The sequence below is a fragment of the Convolutriloba macropyga genome, chromosome 1, assembly GCF_964194025.1.
Source record: "Convolutriloba macropyga chromosome 1, txConMacr16.3, whole genome shotgun sequence".
NCBI classification, from domain to species: Eukaryota; Metazoa; Xenacoelomorpha; order Acoela; family Convolutidae; genus Convolutriloba; species Convolutriloba macropyga.
This window is the reverse complement of record NC_134468.1, coordinates 12,023,401-12,046,609: the sequence shown is the minus strand read 5'-3', so window position 1 is coordinate 12,046,609 and position 23,209 is coordinate 12,023,401. Positions and strand designations below refer to the sequence as shown.

Sequence of the window (23,209 nt, the reverse complement as noted above, 5' to 3'; positions counted from 1 at the left end):
AAAGAATTCTGCTTTACGGTGTTATCCGTCATCTTTCCCTTCCCATTTTTTATCCTTTTTTATTGGGTTGTCTGTCAATGGTGAGTTTTTGTTGCAAACTATCTGTATAACAGGTTCCTTTACCAATAGTTTTTTCTGGAGTTGCCACTAAAGTTCAATATATCAGGTTGTGTATCTGTTTTTGTCAGATACTTCTCTTATATTTTTCCTGTTGTTTCAAAATGCTTAGTATAATTTTGTGGAATATGCATTAGGTGAGTGAGAGTGGTCAGTTTTCTACTTCGAGTCATTTCCAGAACTCTTCCGGCCATGTATTTTATTTCTTCGTCAAGATTTTTGTTACGACCATATGACTTCACAATCACTTCAAATCTGCTCTTTGTTCATTCGTTCATGCAATTTCAACTGAAGTGCGTGCGTGACGTAATTTTTTGCTCTTAGCGGAGCGAGTTGTTTTGTTCATTCGCGTGAGTAAATTTTTGATTAATTTGACTTACCTCACTCTCAAAAATTACTTCCTTATTTTGAAATTGACTTTTTATTTACTTTAATTCAAAGAGATAAGGTCAAACGGGTGTGTGTCTCTCCAAATGAAGGTTATTTGAGAGCAGCTAATACAGGCAGCAAAAACTTATACAGATTTTTAATCAAGATATAACATATGAGCTTTCAATGAAAAGAATTTTTTTGGTCTGTCTTTTTTACTGTTTTTTTTGAGACTGCAGATCTACGAAGCTATTGCGGCTATTTTCTGGCAATCTGACAGCTATGTTTGACTTTGAATTTCTTTTAAAAAAAGTTCTATTGGTATTGTACAAATTCTAATATACCAATGATCTAGGGATAAATGAAGTAAGATAAATGTTACAGATTACACCGCAGCCCTCCGAGGTTCCCAGGTCCATATCACCCCCAACTGCAACCAGCACAACACAGTACCCAACTTCCTCCTCATCCTCCTCTTCGTCTCTTATGGTAACGACAGCATCGTCAGCCAACACGACTCTGTCAATTGCCGCAACCACTCACCCTCTCACATCAGTTGCGAACAACACCACAACCACTACAGCCACTTCTATCAATAGTGGCATCACTACTATGAGTTTGACAACTGGCGTTGAAGCATCCTCGTCTAGTGACACGAATTCGGTGCCAGGACAAACGTCGAATATTCAGCATGGAAGTGACGAGAAAAGATTGCAACAACAGACATCTTCTGAACAACAGTCAGTGAATGCGGCGGCTGCGTCAAACGCAGAAACGGCATCTTCAAGCAGCACACATAAGTCTACCTTAACCACAACGAACAGCGGTTCTGCAACTGGGGTTGGTTCGAGTTCAAATAACAATATTAACAGCAGCAGTAATTCCGCAGCTGTTCTTAACTCACATAATTTGACTTCTCCCGGGAACGCTACTGAGCTGAACAACACTGCCATTTCTACCTCCAGTAGTACCCTTTCTCAAAACCAACAACAGCCGCAGCAACTACAGACTTCAAATGTCCATGACCAGGAAGCAAGAATTGCGAATCTTTCATCTGCTTCTAGGACTTATATTTCAGCGAATCAACAGAACCCACAACATCCGGGTTCGGAGGTCGAGAGTAACACGAGGCATCAGCCGTATACACTATTGCATAACAGAGCCAGCGCTATGATTGGCGGATCAGCGAATCCGGGCTCACTAAACGAGGACGTTTTCACCCGGGTCGTCAACTCGGCCCAAAGTGACCTGGCAAGGAATGCGATCGTGTTCACGTCTGTGGCGCCAAGCCTCCACTCAGAAGGGAATAAGAATCTGTTGTTGAGTTCTGCTAACAAACAGAATTGTAAACCTGATGACATGGCGTCCAATATTTTCAACAGAATTGTGGGCGGAGGATTGACGGCACATTCTACAAACATGCTGAGAACAGGTGAATTAATTGAACCACTCAAACGGACTATCAAATCAGTTCACAAGGCAGTGGGACTGAGTTTTTTTTTGTTAAAGCTGAGTAGTGTTGGTATTATTTCACATTACCAAAATTAAACAGAAAGTTTAAATTTGCGTAAACTATAGAACTTGATACTGCTGGTTCGGAACTAAAAATGGAATTATTCGTAATTAATTTCTCTTAAAAAAATTTATTTCAATTATATTTCAAATCTATCAATATTTTTAGCTATTTAATTGCTCTCACGCGCAAAATTCTATGGTAGTCATGTGTTTCTTTTTTAAACGCGCTGAAATCAAGTTTGTAGCAATTGTATTAGTCCTGCTGGTCTTTATTCAATGCGATTTTTCGTACTACCATTTTTTGTCTGACTGTTTGTTTTACGTCTGACCATATAACTTTTCGTCCTCAAAAACCTGATAACAAAACAGCTAAAGCCCGGAGGGCATTAGATTCTATGAGAGCCTTGTAGCTCATTAGTCTCTAAGTATGCGTATGATTTAAATTTTTTGCTTCTCCCTTCTCATTCACAATTTGAAGCAGTTGAACTCAGTTTAAGACGTTGCCTTTGTTGATCGTATTGTCCCTCCATACAAGCAACCTGCTCTTACCACTCGTCTACCGACTGATTCAGGCTACAATAGAATCGAGCCCCCGCCAGCCGTTTCAGAGCAGTTCTTCCGACTTTAGTGGGTTATATCTTTAAGAGAGAGAGAAAAAGAGTTTTATGTCAAACGGTTAAGTTCAAAAGTTTGTAGATGATTTTGGCAACTTTTAACTGCTTCAATTTGCAAAGCTTCTATTTAATTGTTTCAATTTTTAAAGCAGAATTGCAGTTAGGTCATTTCATAGGTTCCTGTACGTCTGTGTTCTTTACATGAGCTGTACAAACATCAATTGTTTAATTACTTTTAAACAATGTTTGAGAGAATTATTTCAGTCGTACTGGTTTTGATGTGCAGTTTTTAATAGCCGCCGTCAGCCTCTTAACGGCTATAATTGGTACGCTCTTATTGTTTAATAGCCGCCCTCATCTTCTCAGCCGGCTATTATTGCGCTCGTATTTTTTTTTTTACTTCGTCAAACTTTTTTTCGCTTTACCATTTTGCCGCTTTTTCGACATTGTGCGTGAAATCTTTTTGACTTCTCTAGGCTAGTTTCTCTCTTCTCTCATTCTGTTAAAAGTGAATTTGAACATCAGTTGCTAAGCAAAGCAATTCAAAATGAACAGAGTCGGTATAAAAAATTGAAGTCAGAAATAGAAACGGGATAAACCCATAAAGCCCAATTTTAGATGCCCGCTATTTGAACGTCGTTCCTATAAGTCTTAGTTACCACCTCTAATGCTTATTGGTGTTGATAGTAGCCCCTGTAGCCTCTCTCTAAGAAACAGAAGTATGTTCAACTACGAAATGCCATCAAAATAAATCGGACTTAAAAAATATTTTTGTACAAAAATCTTTTTTTTTTTCAATATATTCTATTCGTTCAATCCCAATCATGCTTATTGGAATCAACGGCGGCTATTTTCCGGCAATCTGCCGGGTATGTTTTTGTACTTGGCGCGTTTTTTGCCTTTTGATCACGTTTTTTGCTTTACCGAAGTAACCATTTTCACGTTTGAATCGTGACTTACTTCACTCACTGTTTCGGCAATGTAGTGAATCCGTTCAATGTCATTAGAGCAAAATCAAAAACTGGATAAAACAAAAAAGCACTCAGAGTGCATTGAGTTATTAAAGTTCATTAGAGCCATTGCTAGCTGAAATTAGTTTTAAGCTTAATAGCTTTCAGTTCAAAAGTTGAATTAAGCATAGTTTTAGAATCTAACTGAAACTGCACACCAAATTAGAACACTTTTTGACACTTAGAAAAAATGCTTGTCGATTTCCCGATGTTGAAGTCAATTGGCGACTGTTAATTTCTTAAAGTTGACTCAAAATTGAGTCAAGATTTTTTAAATTTCAATTTTAGTGATCCAAACAATTAAAACTAATATCCGTTGATGTTAAATCCTTAACTCAGTTTGGAGCTACAATCAAACAATCCCATCCCCCCTCCTGTCATCGGCAAGCAATTTTTCCGTTCTTATTCGGTTATGTTTTCCGTCAGTGATTGGAGAGATTGCACTTAGACTTTTGCTCTGAGGTATTTTTGCTTGTTTTCGATTCAGGGAGAGATTGTTTTCGCTAAAGGTTCCCTTTAATGAAACGAAAGTGGCAATACTCCAATTTTCCATGCTGTGTGACTAACTTGGGGACATACTAAATTCATGTACATCTGACTGAAAAAACGGTTCGATCTGCTTTAAGATCAAAAAGATAGAACGTTATTGAGCTAAAAGTAAAATTGCCTACGGAGTTTCTTTTGCTTATTCTACCAAAATCAAAAAGCGAAAGCCATTGTGGTTCCTGGCTAGAATGTCTGAGTTTCTGTGTTAGTGGGTCAGACAATTACCTTAATTTTAATGGGACTATTTAGCCATCGAATATTTTATCCTTTTCAATAATGAATAAAATAGAGAAAAGTTTAAGATGGGATTTCAATTGATCTTTTTTGTTTAGGCTCGTCAGCAGGCAGCGATGATGCACACCAGAAAGCAGCCCAATTAGGAATTGGATCAAACAGCTGCGTTGGAAGCGCTGTACTCCAAATTAACAGCAACACCTCAGTTAACTCTGCTAGTAATAACAAGATTAATAGTAATATCTCAGCATCAACGGGGTCACCAATTATTACACCTGCCTCAACCAGCGGGGCAAGTTACCCGACCGCTGCCGGGGCTCTAAGCTCAACAATTGGCGGTAGTCATAGCGAGCGAGACCTGTATACGCAACAACAGCATCATCAATTCATTCTACAGCAACAACAGAATTCGAATCTAGCACTTCTTCAGAACAGTAACGCCTCTTCTGGGCAAGGATTGAAGCCATCTCATCACAATGTGGAGAGGTCTTCGTTGCACAGCATTTCGCCCGCTGCCGGTTTGGCAACCCATTTGCAGCAGCAACAACACACTAATCTGACCTCGCCACCCATCAAGGAAAAGTCGGCCACCGTGAAAAATTGGTTCGTATTTGGCATCTATCCTTTTCACACTTGCTGGGGCAATTACTTTTGACTCCTCTTTAATTACAGCACTGTTTCGTTCAACATGTATTGCGTCGTTTGCTTTTTCAGTCGTGTGAATTATCCATAGCTTATCATAGCGTTTTTGTGTTCTAATTACTTGCATTTTGTACAATTTGTATCAGGTTTTCAAATTATTACCAGTCAGAACCTCCTAATGTCAAACACGTGCTGAAAACTTGCAAGCTTTGTTGCCTTGATAAAGTAACACGTTCAGTTTACTCAGTGCCATTTGTTATCATGTTTCGTTGTGAAAGCAATCTGAACTCATATCAATATTGTGAACAAGCCATTATTGATTACCAGATTTTTTCTATGCGGAAGTCAATGGCAAGTCATTAACAACCTAGTGTGCGACTTACTGCATCCGCTGTCGTAGCATGATAGCTTTTGAGCTTACTTTTGTTCTCAAAATTTATAACTTTGAGACGCCCCCACCCCACTTGTAGTGTTGTAGAAATTTGTTCTTAAATGCTCTCAGACAAAAGTTGAAGTTCTTAGGACCATGCTGCTGTTTTTGATGTAATTTTTTTTGTCTGATATATTTTTTCACGCATGGCTTCATGATGTTTGTGTGATGAGTGGTAACTTTATGAAAGCGTTTGAGTCGCTTAACTCAATTGCGGCTGCTTTCATCAACTACCAAAAAGCAAATCAGATGAGTCAGAAGTTCGATTACTCGATTTTAAGTTCCACTTTCAACTGTGACCTCAAATTTGTTAACCCTAAAATGACGCTCGGGCTTCTGAGGATAGAATCTCTAGATTTTTGGTGCTAAGTGAAATGTTAATTGGTCCTTCTGATGAAAAGTGAACAGATTCGTTACTGGTTTAAATGTGATCAATTGCTCTCGAACGAAGCTTGAAGCAATTATTGTAAACGTGTGCGTCTTTTTAAGCACGATTTTTGATTCCGTTTTGACTTCAAGAGTGACTTTTGCGTACTTGACTTTCCGTGTTGCGTGATATTACTTTCTCTCATTCACAAGTATCAGCAGATGAACTCAAGTGGCCGCAGTTCACTACTAGTCAAACGAAAAGGGCGCCTTTATTGGTGTAGTTTTTTTTCACTTGACCAATAAAACTTAATCTAAGAACCTCTAATGACGTCATTTGAAGTCCCCATTAGTGAATTTAGTTACACCTCCTCCGATTGGAGTGGACTAATACATTTGAGCTTCCACTTGTCGTTCGAGAGCAATTCTCCGATGTTAGTCGGATATGTTTCATATTTTGTGTCAAAGCGCAGTACTTTTTTAGGTAAATTATTTAAAATCATTTTCAAAACAGTTTTTTGGTTTTAATTTTGTTGCCTTCGTAGAAATTATTTAAATCCTTTTTAAAACAGATTTTGGTAGTTTGCATTTGTAGAAATTGTCCTTTGGGATATAGTGCCAAGTTTAATAATGATTTTTTAAATATAATTTAAAAGATTTTTTTAGTTTTCCGAATTTACTTGTCGTTACTAACTGTATTGATGGTTATCAAGTTTTCCATTGTTTCTAGCCAATTTGAGTGTTTCATCTGAATTTGGGTTGATAGGCACACTTTGTTTCTTTATCCCACATTTGTGTCAGTTTTGTCAATTTTATGTTCATAAAATGAACATAAATATGAGAAAAATTCTAGCTTTTTGTTAGTTTTCTGATTTGACGTTTTTTCTCAAATGTTCTTTTTTGTTACCGGCATGGTAAGTTATGTTTCCGTGACGTGCTTTTGTTCTCGGTAACGTGATGATTTTGTGTAGCTGAAGTGTTTTGACGCTGTTGAACATTTTTCAATGTCTTGCTGCTTGTGGGAGCTTTTATTTGTTACTTGCTCTCAAACGAAGTTTGTAGCAATTATATTAGTCCTGTCGGTCTTTTTTATGCGATTTTTCGCTTGACCGAATTTTCGTCTGACGCTTTTGACTATTCGTCCTCAAAAATGGGATAAACAGGTAGCGCACGGCGGCCGTAAAGTGCTCTTAGAGCCTTTCAGCTCTGTTTCAGCTCAAACTGTTTTGGAGACTTATACTTATGGCGTGAAGGGCGGTTCTTAGAGGTTGAAGATACCCCCACTGTTGAACCCCCCACTATTACCCCCACCGATTTGTTGTCTCCCCACCCCACTGTTGCCCAAGTTTTTTTTGAGTTCTTTCAGCCCTAGGTATCAAGGAACCTCCTCTAGGGTTTAAGGGTTTTATAATAGGTTACTGCATAGTTTCTAGTGGTAGTGGAATGGTTTCAATATTTTAACATCAAGAATTTTAGCATTGTTTAACAGAAAGTGCAAATTCTTTCAATTTTTTTGACAATTATTTTTCATTATTTTTCATTATTCACGCCTTTCCAGACGCAGGGGCCAGAAAATTTCCTTATGGGTTCGATAACAAGTTACTGAAAATATTCTATATGCCATGAAATAGCTTTCAATTTTTTAATATGACAAATTTTAGCAATTTTTTTAAAACTTGTACTTTTTTAAGTTTTTCGAATTTTTTTTCTGTTTTGAGGTTTCTCCAGCCTGAAGAGTCGATGAACTTCCTCTAGTGTTTGGAACTAGGTTTCTGTATAGTTTCTCAATGTAATGGAATGTTTTTCAGGATTTGAACACCACTAATTTTAGCAATTTTTGTTTACAAATTTTGCACTGTTTTTTAAATTTGACATTTTCAATATTACGGTTTTTGAGCCCAACAGAAAATCTGTTAGGGTTTGATATTAAGTTACTGGAAAATGTTTTATGGCCCTGGATTACTTTTCAACTTTAATCACAAATTTTTGCAGTTTTTATTTTTTTGTCATTCTAGCACATTTTTAAAGTTTTTTTGAAATTTTTTGTCATTTTTTTAGGTTTCACCAGCCTCAAGAGATTTATAATCTCCTCTAGGGTTTGATTGTAGGTTACTGCATGACTTCTATATGTAAGGGAATTTTTTCAAAATTTTGATGTCAGCAATTTTTTAAAAAATTTTGCAATATTTTCAAGTTTTTAATCTTTTTGAAGTTTTCATGGTTTTTTTCCGGCACCAGGGTCTTCGGGACCTCCTCCAAGGTTTGATGATGAACTGTCGCACAATTTTTAGAGTTAATGGAATGGTTATCAATTTTTTAGTGACTCCAGTTTTGGCATTTTTTTTTTGGTAAATTTTGATTTTATTTTTTTTTTAATTTTCGGAAAGTTTTTATCTTGTTCCAAGTTTATGGATCTTTAAAGGATTTGAATCTGTTTAAAGCTTGAAATAGGGATACTGGATTGTCTCCTGAGACAATGAAATGGTTTTGAAGATTCTAATATCTTCAATTTTAGCAAGATTAGGTTAAATTTGCGATTGTTTTCAAAATTTTTGATAATTTTTGTCCTTTTCGGAATTTAACAATTATTACTGGCCAACGAAGCTTTTCAAGTCTTCCAGATGGGTTACTTGACATAACTCAAGAGACAAAAATTAATTTTGAACATTTTCACTGCAAAATCTGGAAGCTTTTCGTTTAAATTTTGCAATATTTTGCAAGTTTTTTAAATATCAGTTTTTTATTTGATTTATCTAACAAGGCTAGAAAACTAAAAGTTGGAGAGTCGAGTCAAGCGAAAGCTAGCCTCAATAAACCGTGGCTTGCTACTGACAAAGGCAACCGCTCGCAGTTCGCTTGAGAGCAATTCGCTCGACGTTAGTCGGTTATGTTTTTGATTTTAATGGCTTTTTGTTCAGGATATTTAAAATTTAGAGGTGTTTTTTATGGCAGCGCCTGATTTCTACAATTTTTTCAGATACTTTTTGGGACAATTTTTCAAAGCTGAAATAATTTTTTCTGCTGAATTCAAATTTTCTCAACAACCAATTTAATTTGATCAGCAAACCAATCTAAATGATCATTTGGTTCACTATTGTTTTCAAGTCCACTGTAAGGCTGTTTTATTCTGGAGATGGACAAAGGTTTATCCGGTTGTGATGGTGAGCTGGTTTTTTTCTTTGTTTTTGCGCTTGCTTTGGTTTGAAATGCGATTTTTTTAAATGTCTTGATCAAGGTTATCAGCGTTAATCTGTTACAAAATATCAGCTATATTTGTTAGATAATTAATTAGTATTTTATTTGAGTTGTTATAGTTATCTTGTAATTTTATTAATTGCTCTCAAGCGAAGTTTGTAGCAACTATATTAGTCCTGTTGGTCTTTTTCATGCGATTTTTCGCTTGACCGATTTTTTGTCTGACCCATTTGACTTTTCGTCCTTAAAAAGGGGATATACAGGTAGCGCCCAGCGGGCATTAAGTTTAATTAGAGGCCGTTGGCCCGTTCAGTAATCCTTCAAGTGCTTAGTTTGGTGAAGCTACTGGGAAGGCCGTAGTTCAAAGTTAAAAGGTCATTCTTAGGAGTTTTTGGCCCAAAATGTTGAAATTTTTCTTTGACTTTTTTCGATTTTTTTTGTTTGACCGGTTTTGCCTAAAATTGATGCTGCTTAAGGTTAATAAAAGTTTTTTGCAAGACATAAGTACTTTCTTTAACCATTTTAAGAGCTATATATTTTGTTACTCCAAACAAAAACACGCATATCTATACTAACTTTCGTAATTTTTTTCAAGTTTTTAAAGTTTTTATGAGGTGCTGAGTTTTTTCAGCCCTATTTGTTAACGAGCCTCCTTTATTGTTCGACAATATGATAGTGCATAATTTTTAATGGTAATGGAATTGTTTTGTCTCCAAGTATTAGGTTCACAGAAACTGTTTTGGAGACTTATACTTATGGTGTGAAGGGCGATTCTCAGAAATTGATCCGCCGTTGCCCCCCGCTGCGTTGCAACCCCCTTCCCCGCTGCTCTCACCTCTCGCCCCTTTATTTAAGCCGAAGCTTGCCTCACAGAACCGTGGCTAGCTATGACGGATGCAGCCGGTCGTTCTTGAGCAATTTGCCCAACGTTAGTCAGTTTAGCTTGATCACTTCAATTAATAACCTTGAGCATTCTTTGGTAAGCAAAAACCAATTTGCGGTCTAATGTTTTTTTATGAGAGTCAGACTCTTTTTTCGAGTCGTTTTGGTCTAATTTTTTTCTGATACTGTACTTGTTCTACATTTTTCGAACTAACAATTTTTTGCTGCATTATTCTCTCAATCTATTCAAACTGTCAAGCCTTGTTTTGATTTTCAGGATAAAATTGTAGCATCTCGTCAAAAAATTAGTATCACGATTCGCTACAGAGCTATTGTAGATCAGCATAAAAACTAAAATCAATTTATTTTGAAAAACGATATTGAATTAGTGGTAAACACAGCGTCCCCTGATTTTAATTCCAATGAATTAATGGAAATAAGTTTGGGATTTTTCGTTCGACAATGAATTTATTTATTCTAAAAGCTTTCATATTGCTGTTGTTTGATTCATAGCATTTTTGTAATCCAGTAGACTATGATCATATTTGGGCTCTTCATTTGGTGCGCTATTCATTAAAAAAGTTCTGCAATTTTGAGGTGTCTGCTCTGTTTTTTCATAGCACCGAACGTGTAAGCGGACCGTAGCGAAATTGCGGTGCTCTAGGGTATTTGGTCTTCTAATGCTCTTTTTCGTTTTACGTTTGTTCTAGAACACGCTTTCGCTAAACTTTTTCAGTGGCTTTTTCACGCGTGATTCCTTGCTTTTAGCGTGACCTAAATTGCTCGCATTCAGAAATTATTTCTGTTGCTTAAACAAAGTTGGTTGTAAGATTAACTGTGACAGGGGACGGATAGTGGAGTGGCTAATGCTTCCGAATCTTTCTCCGGTGATTGGGGTTAGAACATCTCCGTTGTCAAAATTGTTTTCGATTATGCAACCCCTTTGAATTAAGGTGGCCGCTATAAGTTTCTTCCAACTCATGTCTGTATCTGTTTCTATGTTTATTTTACGGCGCGCAAGTCTATTTAGGAGCTGTTCAGGCCGTCTGTAGGACTTGTTTGTCGTTTTAAATGTTCGAAAATAAATTCTTTGACCTTGATGAATTGGATAATCTCACATTTAGTTCTATTTTTTTCCAATTTGATTTTGCAGTGTTATTATTATTGCATTGTTCCAAAGCTTGGAGTTATTTGTGCATCAAATTGCCATAGGTTTTTAACTACTTTTGTGTCGCTTGACTTTAAAAATAGAAATTAATACTCGAAGAACTTTCAAAATAGAAACAAATACTCAAAGAAATTAATACTGTTGCTAAAACAAAATTGGTAGTAGGATTAACTGTGACAAGGGACGGATAGCGGAGTGGTTAATGCTTCCGAATCTTTCTCCGGTGATTGGGGTTCGAATGTTGTCAAAAAAATGTTTTCGAATATTCATCGCCTTTGAATTAACGTGGCCGCAATAACTTTGTTCCAACTCATGTCTGTATCTGTTTAATAGCCGCCCTCATCTTCTCAGCCGGCTATTATAGCGCTCCTTTTTTACAATTCAAAGATTTTGAATTGTATTGGGGCGCTGTCTTTTTTTTAAGATCTGTTCACACATTTTCATGATTTTTGAAGTCAAATTGGAGTGGTGATTTTGGTCACGCTGAAACAGGAAATGGAGCGAAAAAGCGAGTGGTTTTGCGGCGTGAATTTTTTGCTCTAATTTTAAAGTAGAGTGAGAAAACGGTGTTTGAACAAAAATTCGGTTTCTCGGTAGTGGTTTTCTTGTTCACATGCGGCAATTTCACTCTGATTTTTACTGTTTTTTCGATTTTTTTGGATCGGATTTTCTAAATAGTTTTCCCATTCCATTCACAGCTCATTCTGGACTTAGTTTTTTGTTAGAATCAAAATTACATATTTCACTAGTGGTTTTGTGTTCTCCCTAGCAGCATTTTGACATTGATTTTCTGTTTTTTTTTTGTTTCTTTTCATATGATTTTTTTTTAGAAATGGCTTTCCCAATTCACTCATTGTCCGTTCTAGGTCTAATTGTTTGTAAAGTCAATGAAAATTCTTTGAATTGTACGTCAGGACTTGTCCTGCTATGTTTTTTTACTTCGTCGAATAAAAAAATGTTTCGCTTTACCTCATTTTGCCGCTTTTTCAACATTTTGCGTGATATCTTTTTGACTTCTCTAGGCTAGTTTCTCTCTTCTCTCTTTCTGCTAAAAGTGATTTTGAACATCAGTTGCTCAGCAAAGCAATTAAAAATGAACAGAGTCAGTATAAAAAATTGAAGTCAGAAGTAGAAACGGGATAAACCCATAAAGCCCAATTTTATATGCCCGCTATTTGAACGTCGTTCCTATAAGTCTTAGTTACCATCTCTAATGCTTATTGGTATTGATAGTAGCCCCTGTAGCTTCTCTCTAAGAAACAGAAGTACGTTATGTTCAACTACGAAATGCCATCAAAATAAATCGGACTTAAAAAATGTTTTTGTACAAAAATCTTTTTTTTTCAATATCTTCTATTCTTTCAATCCCAATCATGCTTATTGGAATCAACGGCGGCGATTTTCCGGCAATCTGCCGGGTATGTTTCTATGTTAATTTTACGGTGCGCTAGTCTGTTTACCAGCTATTTTGGCCTTCTGTAGACTATGTTCGTCGTTTTAAGGGTTCCAAAATGAAGTCATTGATTTTGATGAATTGGACATTCTGACATTTAGTTCTATTTTGTTCCAATGTGATTTTTCGGTTTTGAACTACTTATGCACCACTTGACTTTCTAAATAGAAATTAGTACTCAAACGATTTGAGTTTTGCCCGCTTGTCTCATTATTTGTTTTTTTTTAAATTTTGCACGGTCCATCAAATAGCCAAGGTAAGCCGTTTTTTTTCTATTTGTTGATCGTTCTAACGATTTGATGGTAGTTATCTAGTAGTTTTTATGTAAAACTTTGTCTGAATTTTTGTGTGTGTAATACTTTGTCAGTGTAATATATTGTCGCTAATTTTGTGTAGTTAGTCAATCCTTCATTCTCGAAAGTTTTGGTTGTTATTTCAGAATTTGTCCTGTTAAGTTTTTGTTTGAATTTTAATAGGTCTGGTAATTTAGTGACATTTATTAGAATAGCTGCAATATTTGAGAAAAATTTAAATGAGTTAAATTATGATTAAAAATTCTGTGTTTAGGTGGAGGGGGTTATCCGCGTAATTCGCATTGTTATGCATTTTTTTGATTTATTTGTCATAATTATTATTTATAATTTTTTATCGTAATTATCGGAAGGAAAGTCTGTTTGCGTTGGTAAAGGGAAAATGATAATTCTGGTTTTTAAAAATTCAGTAAGTAATTGTAGGCTCTGAAGTCCTGTTTTGTCGATGAAATTCACGACTTAATTTAGTCAATGATATCTAACCAACATCTCGTTGTCTATCTGTAAACTGTAAATTAGTCAGTGGCGTTTGCGTGTTTTGTTGACGTCAATGCTTTCGACAGACAACAACCGACACTAATTGTTACGCCTAATTAGGATGAACTTTAAGCCCTGCTATCTGCCATAGAGCTATTCTATCTTTCTCTTTTTGCATAAATCCATACTTCCTTCGTGGTAGGGACTGAGTTTAGTGTCGCCGCCGCAGAAAGCGGAAGCTTTTCCCAAGTGAGTGTGTCTTATTTTTCCTAGTTCTGTAAGAGGAGAGAAGTGAGGCATATTTTGGTTGGAACAGCTCGAGTGTGAAATTGAACTGACATCTAAGACAAGCTCTGCTATTGCAAACGCGTGTCGCTTCTGATTCTAAATTGAGTTGTTTAAACAAACTGTGAATTCAGTTCAAATTCTTATCTTTTCTAACTTGCTTCTGTTATTGCCAGATAATCCAACTTTGTTGCCTATATTGACCAAACAACTTTGCTATCGTAGCTGTTCGTAACTGTTTCCATTCAGTCTTTGAAACCGAACCCCCACCCCCCAACTCTTTATTTTTTGGGTTTTTTGTATCCATCCTTTCTTACCTTATCCATAAGCTAAATTCAGTTTATGTATGCAAAATTACCACATTTCAGATAGTTTCACAATTTTGGTAAAATTATTGAGCGATTATGTTCCAAGGTCGAGTGTTTTATTTTCGACTGTTAGGCTATTTTAGACTGTATGTAATTAGGGTGACCGACTGACTTACAAAATTGTATAGTGACTACATGATCGCGTCTGTATGTTGAAAGTGGTATTGTAGGACATTCACGTTTCTTTGTTGTCGGCCAAGGAACTTTTCAGGGGGCGAGTTAGATGACCTATTTTTAGAGTGAACTCGAAACGGGTTAATTGTTCACCGCCGCTATAACAACTCTAAGTCTGTTTACGGGCAATGTACATACGCAAAGAGAGAATCACCCAAAGACAAGAAACAAACAAAAACTTGCTAAATTTGTTTCGGCTGTTGTTTAGATTGCAAATTTTGCGTTATCTTCCAAAGGAATCATGAACCTAATCTTTGTTTAGAAGTCATCAGCAAACATTTTGAGATTAACCCTGACCGACAAAAGCGTCACTTACTTGTCAGAAATGGGTCAAATTCATTTAATTTATTGTTCCACCCCTTTCACGCTTTATTTTTATTAGCTAGCGAACAACAGAACGACGTTTGTCGACCGGCTATTATGTACTGGGCTATAAATTGCCCAATTTGGGTCTAGTTTAACATTTACCTTCAACGTATTTTTATGCAAACTTGATCTCTTATCGTTTCTAACCGTTTAAACTTTATTTGTTTTCTATCGATTGATTGTAAATTCTTAAGACTTTTGCGAAATATTGGTTTTTGCTGAATTCGTGAATAGAAGGATATATTTATCGAATTGATTCTCGTTATATTCCATATGACTTACTTAATAGCTAGAAAGCTGTAATTATTAGCTGAAGAAGTGGAATAAAAATGAGTAATTCGTTTTTTTCTTGAACCATTTTTAGTTATGGAGCAATCGTTTTTCCCCTATTTTTGAGTTAACCTAATTGTTACCACGACTCGAGACCAAATGGCTGTCTTGTTAATTTGCATTTTAGTTAGTATAGCATTGATTCAACGCTTTGCTCCAAGAGCCTAGCATATTGATGTAAGTTTAAAATACAGTGCGTTCTTACGGTAAATTTAATTACACCGCTGTGATGTTTCATGGGGGGGGGGGGGGGGGGGGGGGCTGACTGTTCCGTCCATATATATAGAAGCCTGTTCTCATTTTGCGCAGAAAGTTTTTAAAAAGGTGATGCTGTATTGCTAAGAGAAAGGTGATGCTGTATTGCGAGGTTAATGGTAATCATGCAAGATAACCATTTGAGTCGACTAGGGACGGACGTCAGTTGTTTCTTCAAAAACGAAAAAAGTTCTTGTTGTACCCGATTGAATGACTGCTAGACTAAATTTCTAATTATAATGATGATTTTGATTGATTTGGGTCATTTTTTGCTAAGAGATCTCGACTTTTTTCTGTTTCTTTTATCTGTTTTATCTGAAATACTTTTCTGTTTCTTTCCTATCTGAAATACAATAGGCTGGTAAGCTTCCTAATTCATCAGTTTTCATGAAGCAAGAAGTGTACTAAGTTCAGCCTGAAGTACATTCGTTTTTTACTGAATGTTTTCAAGGAAATTTTTTGGGATCTTTTACTTTTCTGCCCCCAGCTTAGTGGGTGCATATTATTTGTAACCCCCAGACCCACGTGCCTTTTTTACATAGCGAGTTACCATGTAATGACACGTGCTCTGTAACTGGGGGAGCATACGAAACGGGGGCGGGGGGGGGGCAAACGGAACAGATCCATTTTTCCAACTGTTTTTAATTGCTCTCCAACGAAGTTTGAGAAGCAATTATTGTAAACGTGCTGGTTTTTTATTGCAAAATTTTTGCTTGACCGAGTTGACTTTTCGAGTGACTTTTGCGCCCTTGACTTTTTCGTTTTGCGTGATCTAAGTTTCTCTCTCATTCGCAAATTTAAGCAGCTGAGCTCAAAGTGCCAAAATTGGTGTCATTTTTACACTTTAATTTTTTCGAGTGGTTATAATGGTATATAATATCCTATGACGTCATTTGAAGCCTCTTTAGCGATTTTAGTTACTCCCCATTGAAGCAGGCTTCTATAGATTAGAGCTCCCAATAGGCGTTTGAGGGCAATTTTTCCGACGTTAGTCGGTGAAGTTCTTTGTATGAGCCGCAGAGCATTAGCAGTAATATCCTGATTGTTATCATATGCTGCATCAAGTTTACGTTTTTACGCTATCTTGTTTCATGGTTGTCGTTTTACATTCAAACTGCTCTTTAACTAAATTAAACCGATTTTATTGGGCGGTCGTTTAACAGCATTTAATTTTTGCGTATACACGCCTTGTCTGATGCTCAAATTTGATGCTATTTGCTGTTAAATTGAGCATAATCTATTCGATTGAAAATCAATTGACCACAGCCAACTAATTTATGATCAGAGAAAACAATTGATGATCAGCTGTTTAGCCCCATTACTTTACACAATTTGTAATAACTTCATGAAAGTCTGAAAACGAAGAATGATTAACGTTACCAAAATTTATTAGATTTCTATACGTCAAAATTTTGCTTTTCGTAAGAAAAGCGGGCTGTCATTTTACAACTCAATTCGTTTTTCAAGGACTATTTCAATGCCAACGATGCTAAAAGAAGTGAACCATGGAAATTCTGCGCTTCCTCAATCTTCTAGTTATATATTTTTGCTTAGTTCATTTTTAAGAAAAAAAATGGAACGTAATCAGTTCTTGTTTTATTGTCAAAGGCTTTTTTGAGTTTGTTTTACCAGCTGTTGCTAATTATTCTCGAGCAATATCTAATAGCTCTCGAACCAAGTTTGAAGCAAGTTTTTGCTAGACAGATTTCTGCTTGACTTGTTGAGTTTTGCCTGATGTAAACGGCGCTCTTATCTGACAATTTTCTACTCAATTGGCATGAGTTTACGACTCTAGTTTGATGAAAATTTGTCTGGTTTGGTTTGATTTATTTTACTTCAATAATGTCGGGTAGCAAAACCTGTACAGTGACCCTGCCACTGAAGCAGGCAAAAGTGGTAGAATTGAGCACCCGAATCGTTAGATGATGATGATGATGGAGGCTTTAGCACTTTTTCTGATCTCAAAAGTGCATCAATAAGAATCAGTAGGCTTGGCACAAAACATCGTTTTTAGCATCTGCTTGAACACTTTGTAATTTACTTCTTTTCTAAGCAGGTCATTCCTGAAGCGGCATCCACTGTTCTTGAAAGCAGCTTTCTGGAAATTTGTTCTACCAGTAGGCACCCGAAACATTTCACGCCTATTTGGCTTAGCAGAGTTAACATTAAGTCGGAACAGACTTTACAGATACGCGGGAGCATTTTTGTTCTTCACCTTGTGCATAAGACAGCCTACTTTAGACTGAATTCGTTGTTAAATTGGTATTTAATGCAGCTCTTTCATCAGCTGTGTTGTTCTTGTTGAACGAGGTTTTCCAAAAATAAAGCGTACTGCGGCATTCTGGACTTTCTGAAGCTTTTTCAGTCTTTTTTCAGGTAGGCAGTAATAATATAATGCATTACAATAGTCAAGTCGCGATGAAATGTAGCATCTGACAAATAAATGACGTTGATCTTGATCAAGGAATTGTCGAAAAGAAAACCCAGTATTCTGATTGAAGGTTATTCGATGACAAGTTCTCCGAACAATGCTTTTTTTGGGATGTTCCTGTCAAAAGTGTTGGGCTTGAAAACTATTAGCTCAGTTTTGTCTTTGTTGATTTTCAACTTCAACGAGTCAAAACACTTCAACTCGTTTAACTAATTCTTTACATTTCGATTATAATCGTCCTTCATGTATTTCAAATAACAATTGAGAATCGTCAGCGCAAAAATGATAGAGGCACGCAATCGCGTCAAGTACTTGAAATAGAGAATTAAGATTAAGTAGGAAGAGCAAAGGCCCTAGAATACTCCCTTGCGGAACACCGGTTGGTTGCTCGATAGAATCTGCTAGAACATTTGCAACTAGGACTTTCACTGTTCTGTCTCGAAGATACGTATCAAAAAAGTTTGCAACAGCGCCGCGGAGACCAAAAGGCTTCAAGATGTCAGTCATGAGGTGGTGCTGAACTGTATCAAAAGCGCTGCTGAGGTTAAGCGACACCATCAACAAGGATTTGTTTCTGGATGTCATTTTGCATATCACGTTTGAGAACCAAATCAGGCTAGTTTCTGTAGAGTGACTTTTGACGGTATGCTGATTGCATGACGGGCCATTTGTCAATTGCGTCAAGATGTGTCGTTAATTGTGTGCAATACGTTCTGGCAGTTTTCCTTACCATTTCAGATTCGTTACAGGGCGATAGCTAACAGGAGTCTCTTTGTCTTCACCTGGCTTCAGGAGAGGCTTAGTAATACCTTCCTTCAAGATACTCGGAAATATCCCACTCGTGAGCGCACTGTTTATCATATCAACAATATCGACGATGTTAGATCTGCAGAAACTTTTGAATAACTGAGCTGGCATAGGGTCACTAAATGAAGATGCTGACGATACTTCTGCCATGTGCCGTTCAACCATCTCACTGTCCACCAGATTGAAATCTTCCCGGATAGTCCTTAGACACACCGACATCAAGCTGCTTGTCTGAAATGCTCTTTTTTTGTCATCAAACTTATGTTTGTAAAAACAGATTGAAATCGGTAGCAAGTTTTTTTTATCGGAAGTTCTTGTTTGAGAATGTTTCCGGCGTATGTTTCAGTAGCAATTTCAACGTTTTAAACTTAGTTTTAACACTTATCGACAAGAGATTGTTCGCAAAATACTCGTTTCGTTTCTTGGTTAAGAGATCATTGAATAAATGAGCTTCATAGTTTACTTTTTTGTATGTGCTGGGACAACTCCTCAGCTTGCGTTCCAGTTGTATTTTGTTCGTTTTGCAGCATTACATTCAGCATCAAAGTATCGGGGTCGTCTATCGCATGAACGACATTCGAGTATTTTAACATTCGTGTCTCGTACATGCATGATAGCAGACTCGAAAAAAGCAAACACATCGTTGACAATCTCGTCAGGTTGGTTTCGGCTATCGATATCATAATTTTTAAACGAACACTTCAGGACATTTTTAATATCAAAAAACAAGGAAGTCCGATTCGCTGATTTTCACTTGAATTTTTGAAATTTGTACGTACTATCAAGTTCCGCAGGGGTACTCACAGCATCCACAACAAACGTCAAGCAGAAGTTGTCGGATTTCAAGACAGGATCAACCTTCACATTGTTGTCCATAGGAAAATTAGATAAAACAAGGTCCAAGGTGTTCCCGTTAACGTGAGTTGGTATTTACACATTCAACTCATCTTTATAACAATCAAACTCGTCCCATGCTGAATGTTTACGGGAAAATTCAAAATATCCGAGGAAGAAAGTATTTTCATATTCCAGCGGGTAACCTGCTAGATTTTCGTCAAACGTTTCAAAGAAGCTTTCCAGGTTTCCACTTGGAGGTCTGTAGATTGTGCATGCACAATGCTTTATGCTCTGGAAGATTAATTCGACTACCTGGTACTCAAGGTCGGGCAAGACAACACTATTAAGTTTCTTAAAACTGACGATTTCAGGAACAAGAACAAAAATTCCTACTCCTCTACCTTGCGGGTTGCATCCGAAAAAAAACATAGCCAATATTTTTCGCTGCATCAACGTGAAACACGGTCTCTTCATTCAGCCATGTTGCAGAAATTGATAAGAAAAACTTGCTGGTGTATAATTAACAACGTCACTCTTTATTGCTTTTTGATCTAGCGTTCGCATGCATTTCGGATGTCATCTGCCATTTGTTGAAATGATAGATTTGATCCAAGATCTCGCTTCATAATTGAGAAAATATCTTGTTATAACATGTTGGGGTCACGTCTCGTTTAACCCAGCTATCTCGTTTTCCGCTTCTGGTAGAATTAGATGGAAAGATTTTACATCATTGCGTCGACATGTCAGTTCACGTCAAGCAATGGGACTCATATTTTTCTGCGTGCAATAATTCATTAAAACATCTATTGTCACCTGAGCAGCGACTCTGCTCACAAAGTAATGCCGTCTTGTGGGACCAATGGGTTTCAGTTCAACGCCGCTTTTTCATTGTTTTTAATCGACTATCCACTGAACACTGAATAATTGACGATCCACTTAGAGAGCAATAAATCCAGTATGTTGTTTCGGAGTTTTTTTAAGTGCAACTAAATTGCAGCCAATTTTTGCAATTGAAAGAAGCAATATCGCAACGAATATTTACTGCTGTGAGGTCTTTTTTTCTCTTTTTCTAAATGAACTAGAGTTTTTAGCAATGATATTAGTCTCGTTTGTCGTTTGCTCAAACAATCGTCTGACAATTATTTGCATCCTAATCTGTTATCACGATTAGGTTTCGGATTTTTGTGTGATCAGAACATTCTTCTTTCAGAGTTTGACGCTTAAGTACTTGCGTTAATTGGCGGCAGCTTATTTAAAAAAACCCAATCTAGTTTTGTTACTCAATTTGGTTTATTACGAATTCTTACAATGTTGTTGGGCTCTTTTCAATCAAAGTATTTAGCCCTTGTCCGTAAAGCTAGGTTTTTCCCCGGTAAAATTTGACTAGAATTCGACGTAAGTCCAATTTGTAAGACATGAATGAGGCTGTTTTTTTCAACCAAGCAGCCACGGACCAATTCCCGTGATGTCTCTTTTGTTTTACTTGTCCGATTATGTTGTGTATTATGATTAGCCAATTGTGAAATTATCATTTGAATGCTTGAACTGTCTTTGCAATTAAAAAGCTTTGTGACAATTTGAGAAGCAGATAAATGAAACAGCTGTGGAAATTTTCATTCAATTCTACAGAGAGAGAGAGAGAGAGAGAGAGAGAGAGAGAGACGGAGAAAAAATAGGATATTTTCCGTTGGTGCCCCCCCCCCGCGGTTCATAGCACGTGCCTTTACATTAAATCATTACGTCCAATAAGGCACAAACTGAAAAAAAAATCCAAAAATTGTGCAGTTGAAGCCATTTTCATGAAAAACTGATGCTGTCCTAATTTGATGTGATGCGGCATTGCTCTAATGCTCTTTCTTAATATAAGGCGCTATGGGACCGAAGTTGAGGTCCTCTTTAAACAAATTTTACTTGTTAGATGATGATTACTGTACTGATTAGATCACAAAGTTACATAAGTTACATAAATTAAATTCTTGACGTCCACATTTCAGCAGTTGGCATGCAATTTCATGTAGCAATGTCGAACTTCTCAACGAAGGTAAATAAGGTCTTGATTGGCGCGCTTTTTTCTCCTTCCGTACCCACCAATGTTGCGAGGTTTTGTCGACTGAACGAATATCTCGAGTAGGATTTTGTATTAGTCACCACCATATGGTTAGTTAAGCTCAACATTGTGAAGTTTGCTTTGCGTTTCTACTTTGTTCAAAATTCTGCCTACATTTAGCGGAACAGTGATATCTTAATCTCTTTTAAGCATTCTTCTTTTAAGTTTTGCTAACGTACTTCTTAATTTACACGTGCATCGTGGTTTCACGACATGGCAAATATTGACTTAGTGTCTAAAGGACACTGCTCGATTTTGCACAAAAAGAGCCATCGCACTTTGTATTTGAAGTGCTTGTTTGACCAACAAGTTAAGTAATGTCTGTGTGTCTATCGTTTGTTAGCTCAAATGTCATTCTTTGCTTGTCCAATTGAAGAATGTCCCTTTTTGGAGGGTTCTTTTGTTTGACAGCCTCTCGGTTCGAGAACAAACAGCTACAATCTCAAAACGTATTCACATATCTTGTTTACAGGTCTGTTTTGTTGTTGAAGCTTGCTTCGCTGATTTTGCTGCAGTTTATACTTAGTTGGCGACGTTGAGTTGAACCACGATTGTAAATCGACGCTAAAAGCGAAGCTTGAATTGTTTCCCTTTTTTCTCAATGGTATTTTTAAATGTTTATTTTTTACAGTATTTAAAACTTTTTTGATGCATTAAATTGCTTTGTTAATTGGTTTTTTTAACGCTTAGGGATACCTTTCAAATGGTTTACAATATTTCTTAACGGTTATGGATAGATTTAAAATAGTTTAGACTACTCTTTTTAACGGTTCGTGAGTTTTCTAACGCTTAGGGATATTTTTTAAATGGTTTAGAATACGTTCTTTTTTTAACGCTTTGGGATAGTTTTATAACGATTAAGGATACTTTTCAAAAGGTTTAGAATGTTTTTTAAACGGTTAAGGATGGTTTTAAAAGTGGTTTAGAATACTTTCTTTTTTAGCGATTACTTTTTTAGATGGTTTTAGAATACTTTTTACATGGTTTAGAATACATTTTAATGGATTAGAATACTTATTAACGGCCAGGGATTGTTTTTAAAGTGTTTAAGTTACTAAACGGCCAGGAATACTATTAAATGATTCAGTTTACTTTTTAGATGGTTTTAACTCTTCTTTTTTAAACAGCTAAAGATACTTTTTATGTTGAGGAAACTTTTTAAATGGTATAGAATACTTTTCCAGTGAACGGTTAAGGATTCTTTTCGAATGGTTTATGATCGACTATACTGGGCTCTGTAAACCAAAATTTCAACCACGCATCAGTTTGTTTGCTCAGGCGTTTACTTTTAAAAAGTTGTTCAAAAGAAATCGATATAAACCTGTTTTTGTGATCATTTTGTATGACAATTTAAGCTCGAAATTTGAAAAAGGAATTGCCTAGTTTAGATGCTAGCTGGACAAACTGCACATAGCAAATTATTTAACTTCATTTTGTTAGTTGAAAGTTTGCGAGGTTGCCATCTGTGTTTATTCGACAAGCTTTCGAGTCCTTTTTTACAATTTAGCGGATTATTTCATGGTTTTATTTGTCTTATCCGTTTACATTCAACAACAAATATGATCTTGAATTTTCTCGTAAATGTATTTTGGAATCGTATCGCGTGATTTGGATTGCTGTAATTTAAAGTATCATAGACTTAGTTTGATCAATGGAGTCAAAGCCGTGTGTTATTGTAGGCAGTTGTATTTGTGATATTTACTTTACAATTTAAGCCGTTTAAATACCTTTTCGTCCTGTATCAATTTGCCTAACTGGCTTTTACCTTGATCGACAAACAAAAACGTGATTCGGGTTTGAACATTAACTTACGAACTGGATTTAGATTTGGTTTTAATCTGACATTTCAACTTAAGGTATGTTCAAATTTTTCCGAAGATTATAAAATTTTGTACCATTTTGTGTTGGCGTGTTCGAATT

General features: G+C 36.4%; 2 protein-coding genes across 8 annotated transcripts in view; one reads left to right on the top strand and one right to left on the bottom strand.

Annotated features, from left to right (window-relative positions):
- LOC142335017 (uncharacterized) overlaps positions 1-23,209 on the top strand; it is a 102,363-nt gene that overhangs the window by 59,307 nt on the left and 19,847 nt on the right. For all 3 annotated transcript variants that reach the window (XM_075383361.1, XM_075383347.1, XM_075383354.1), the window contains exons 11-12: positions 871-1,918; positions 4,504-5,008. In XM_075383361.1, the coding sequence (XP_075239476.1) occupies positions 871-1,918; positions 4,504-5,008 (1,553 nt within the window). The remainder of the gene's footprint in view (positions 1-870; positions 1,919-4,503; positions 5,009-23,209) is intronic.
- The window catches only part of LOC142335045 (dihydrolipoyllysine-residue succinyltransferase component of 2-oxoglutarate dehydrogenase complex, mitochondrial-like), a 559,039-nt gene that overhangs the window by 525,986 nt on the left and 9,844 nt on the right, over positions 1-23,209 (bottom strand). The gene's annotated exons all lie outside the window — the stretch shown is intronic.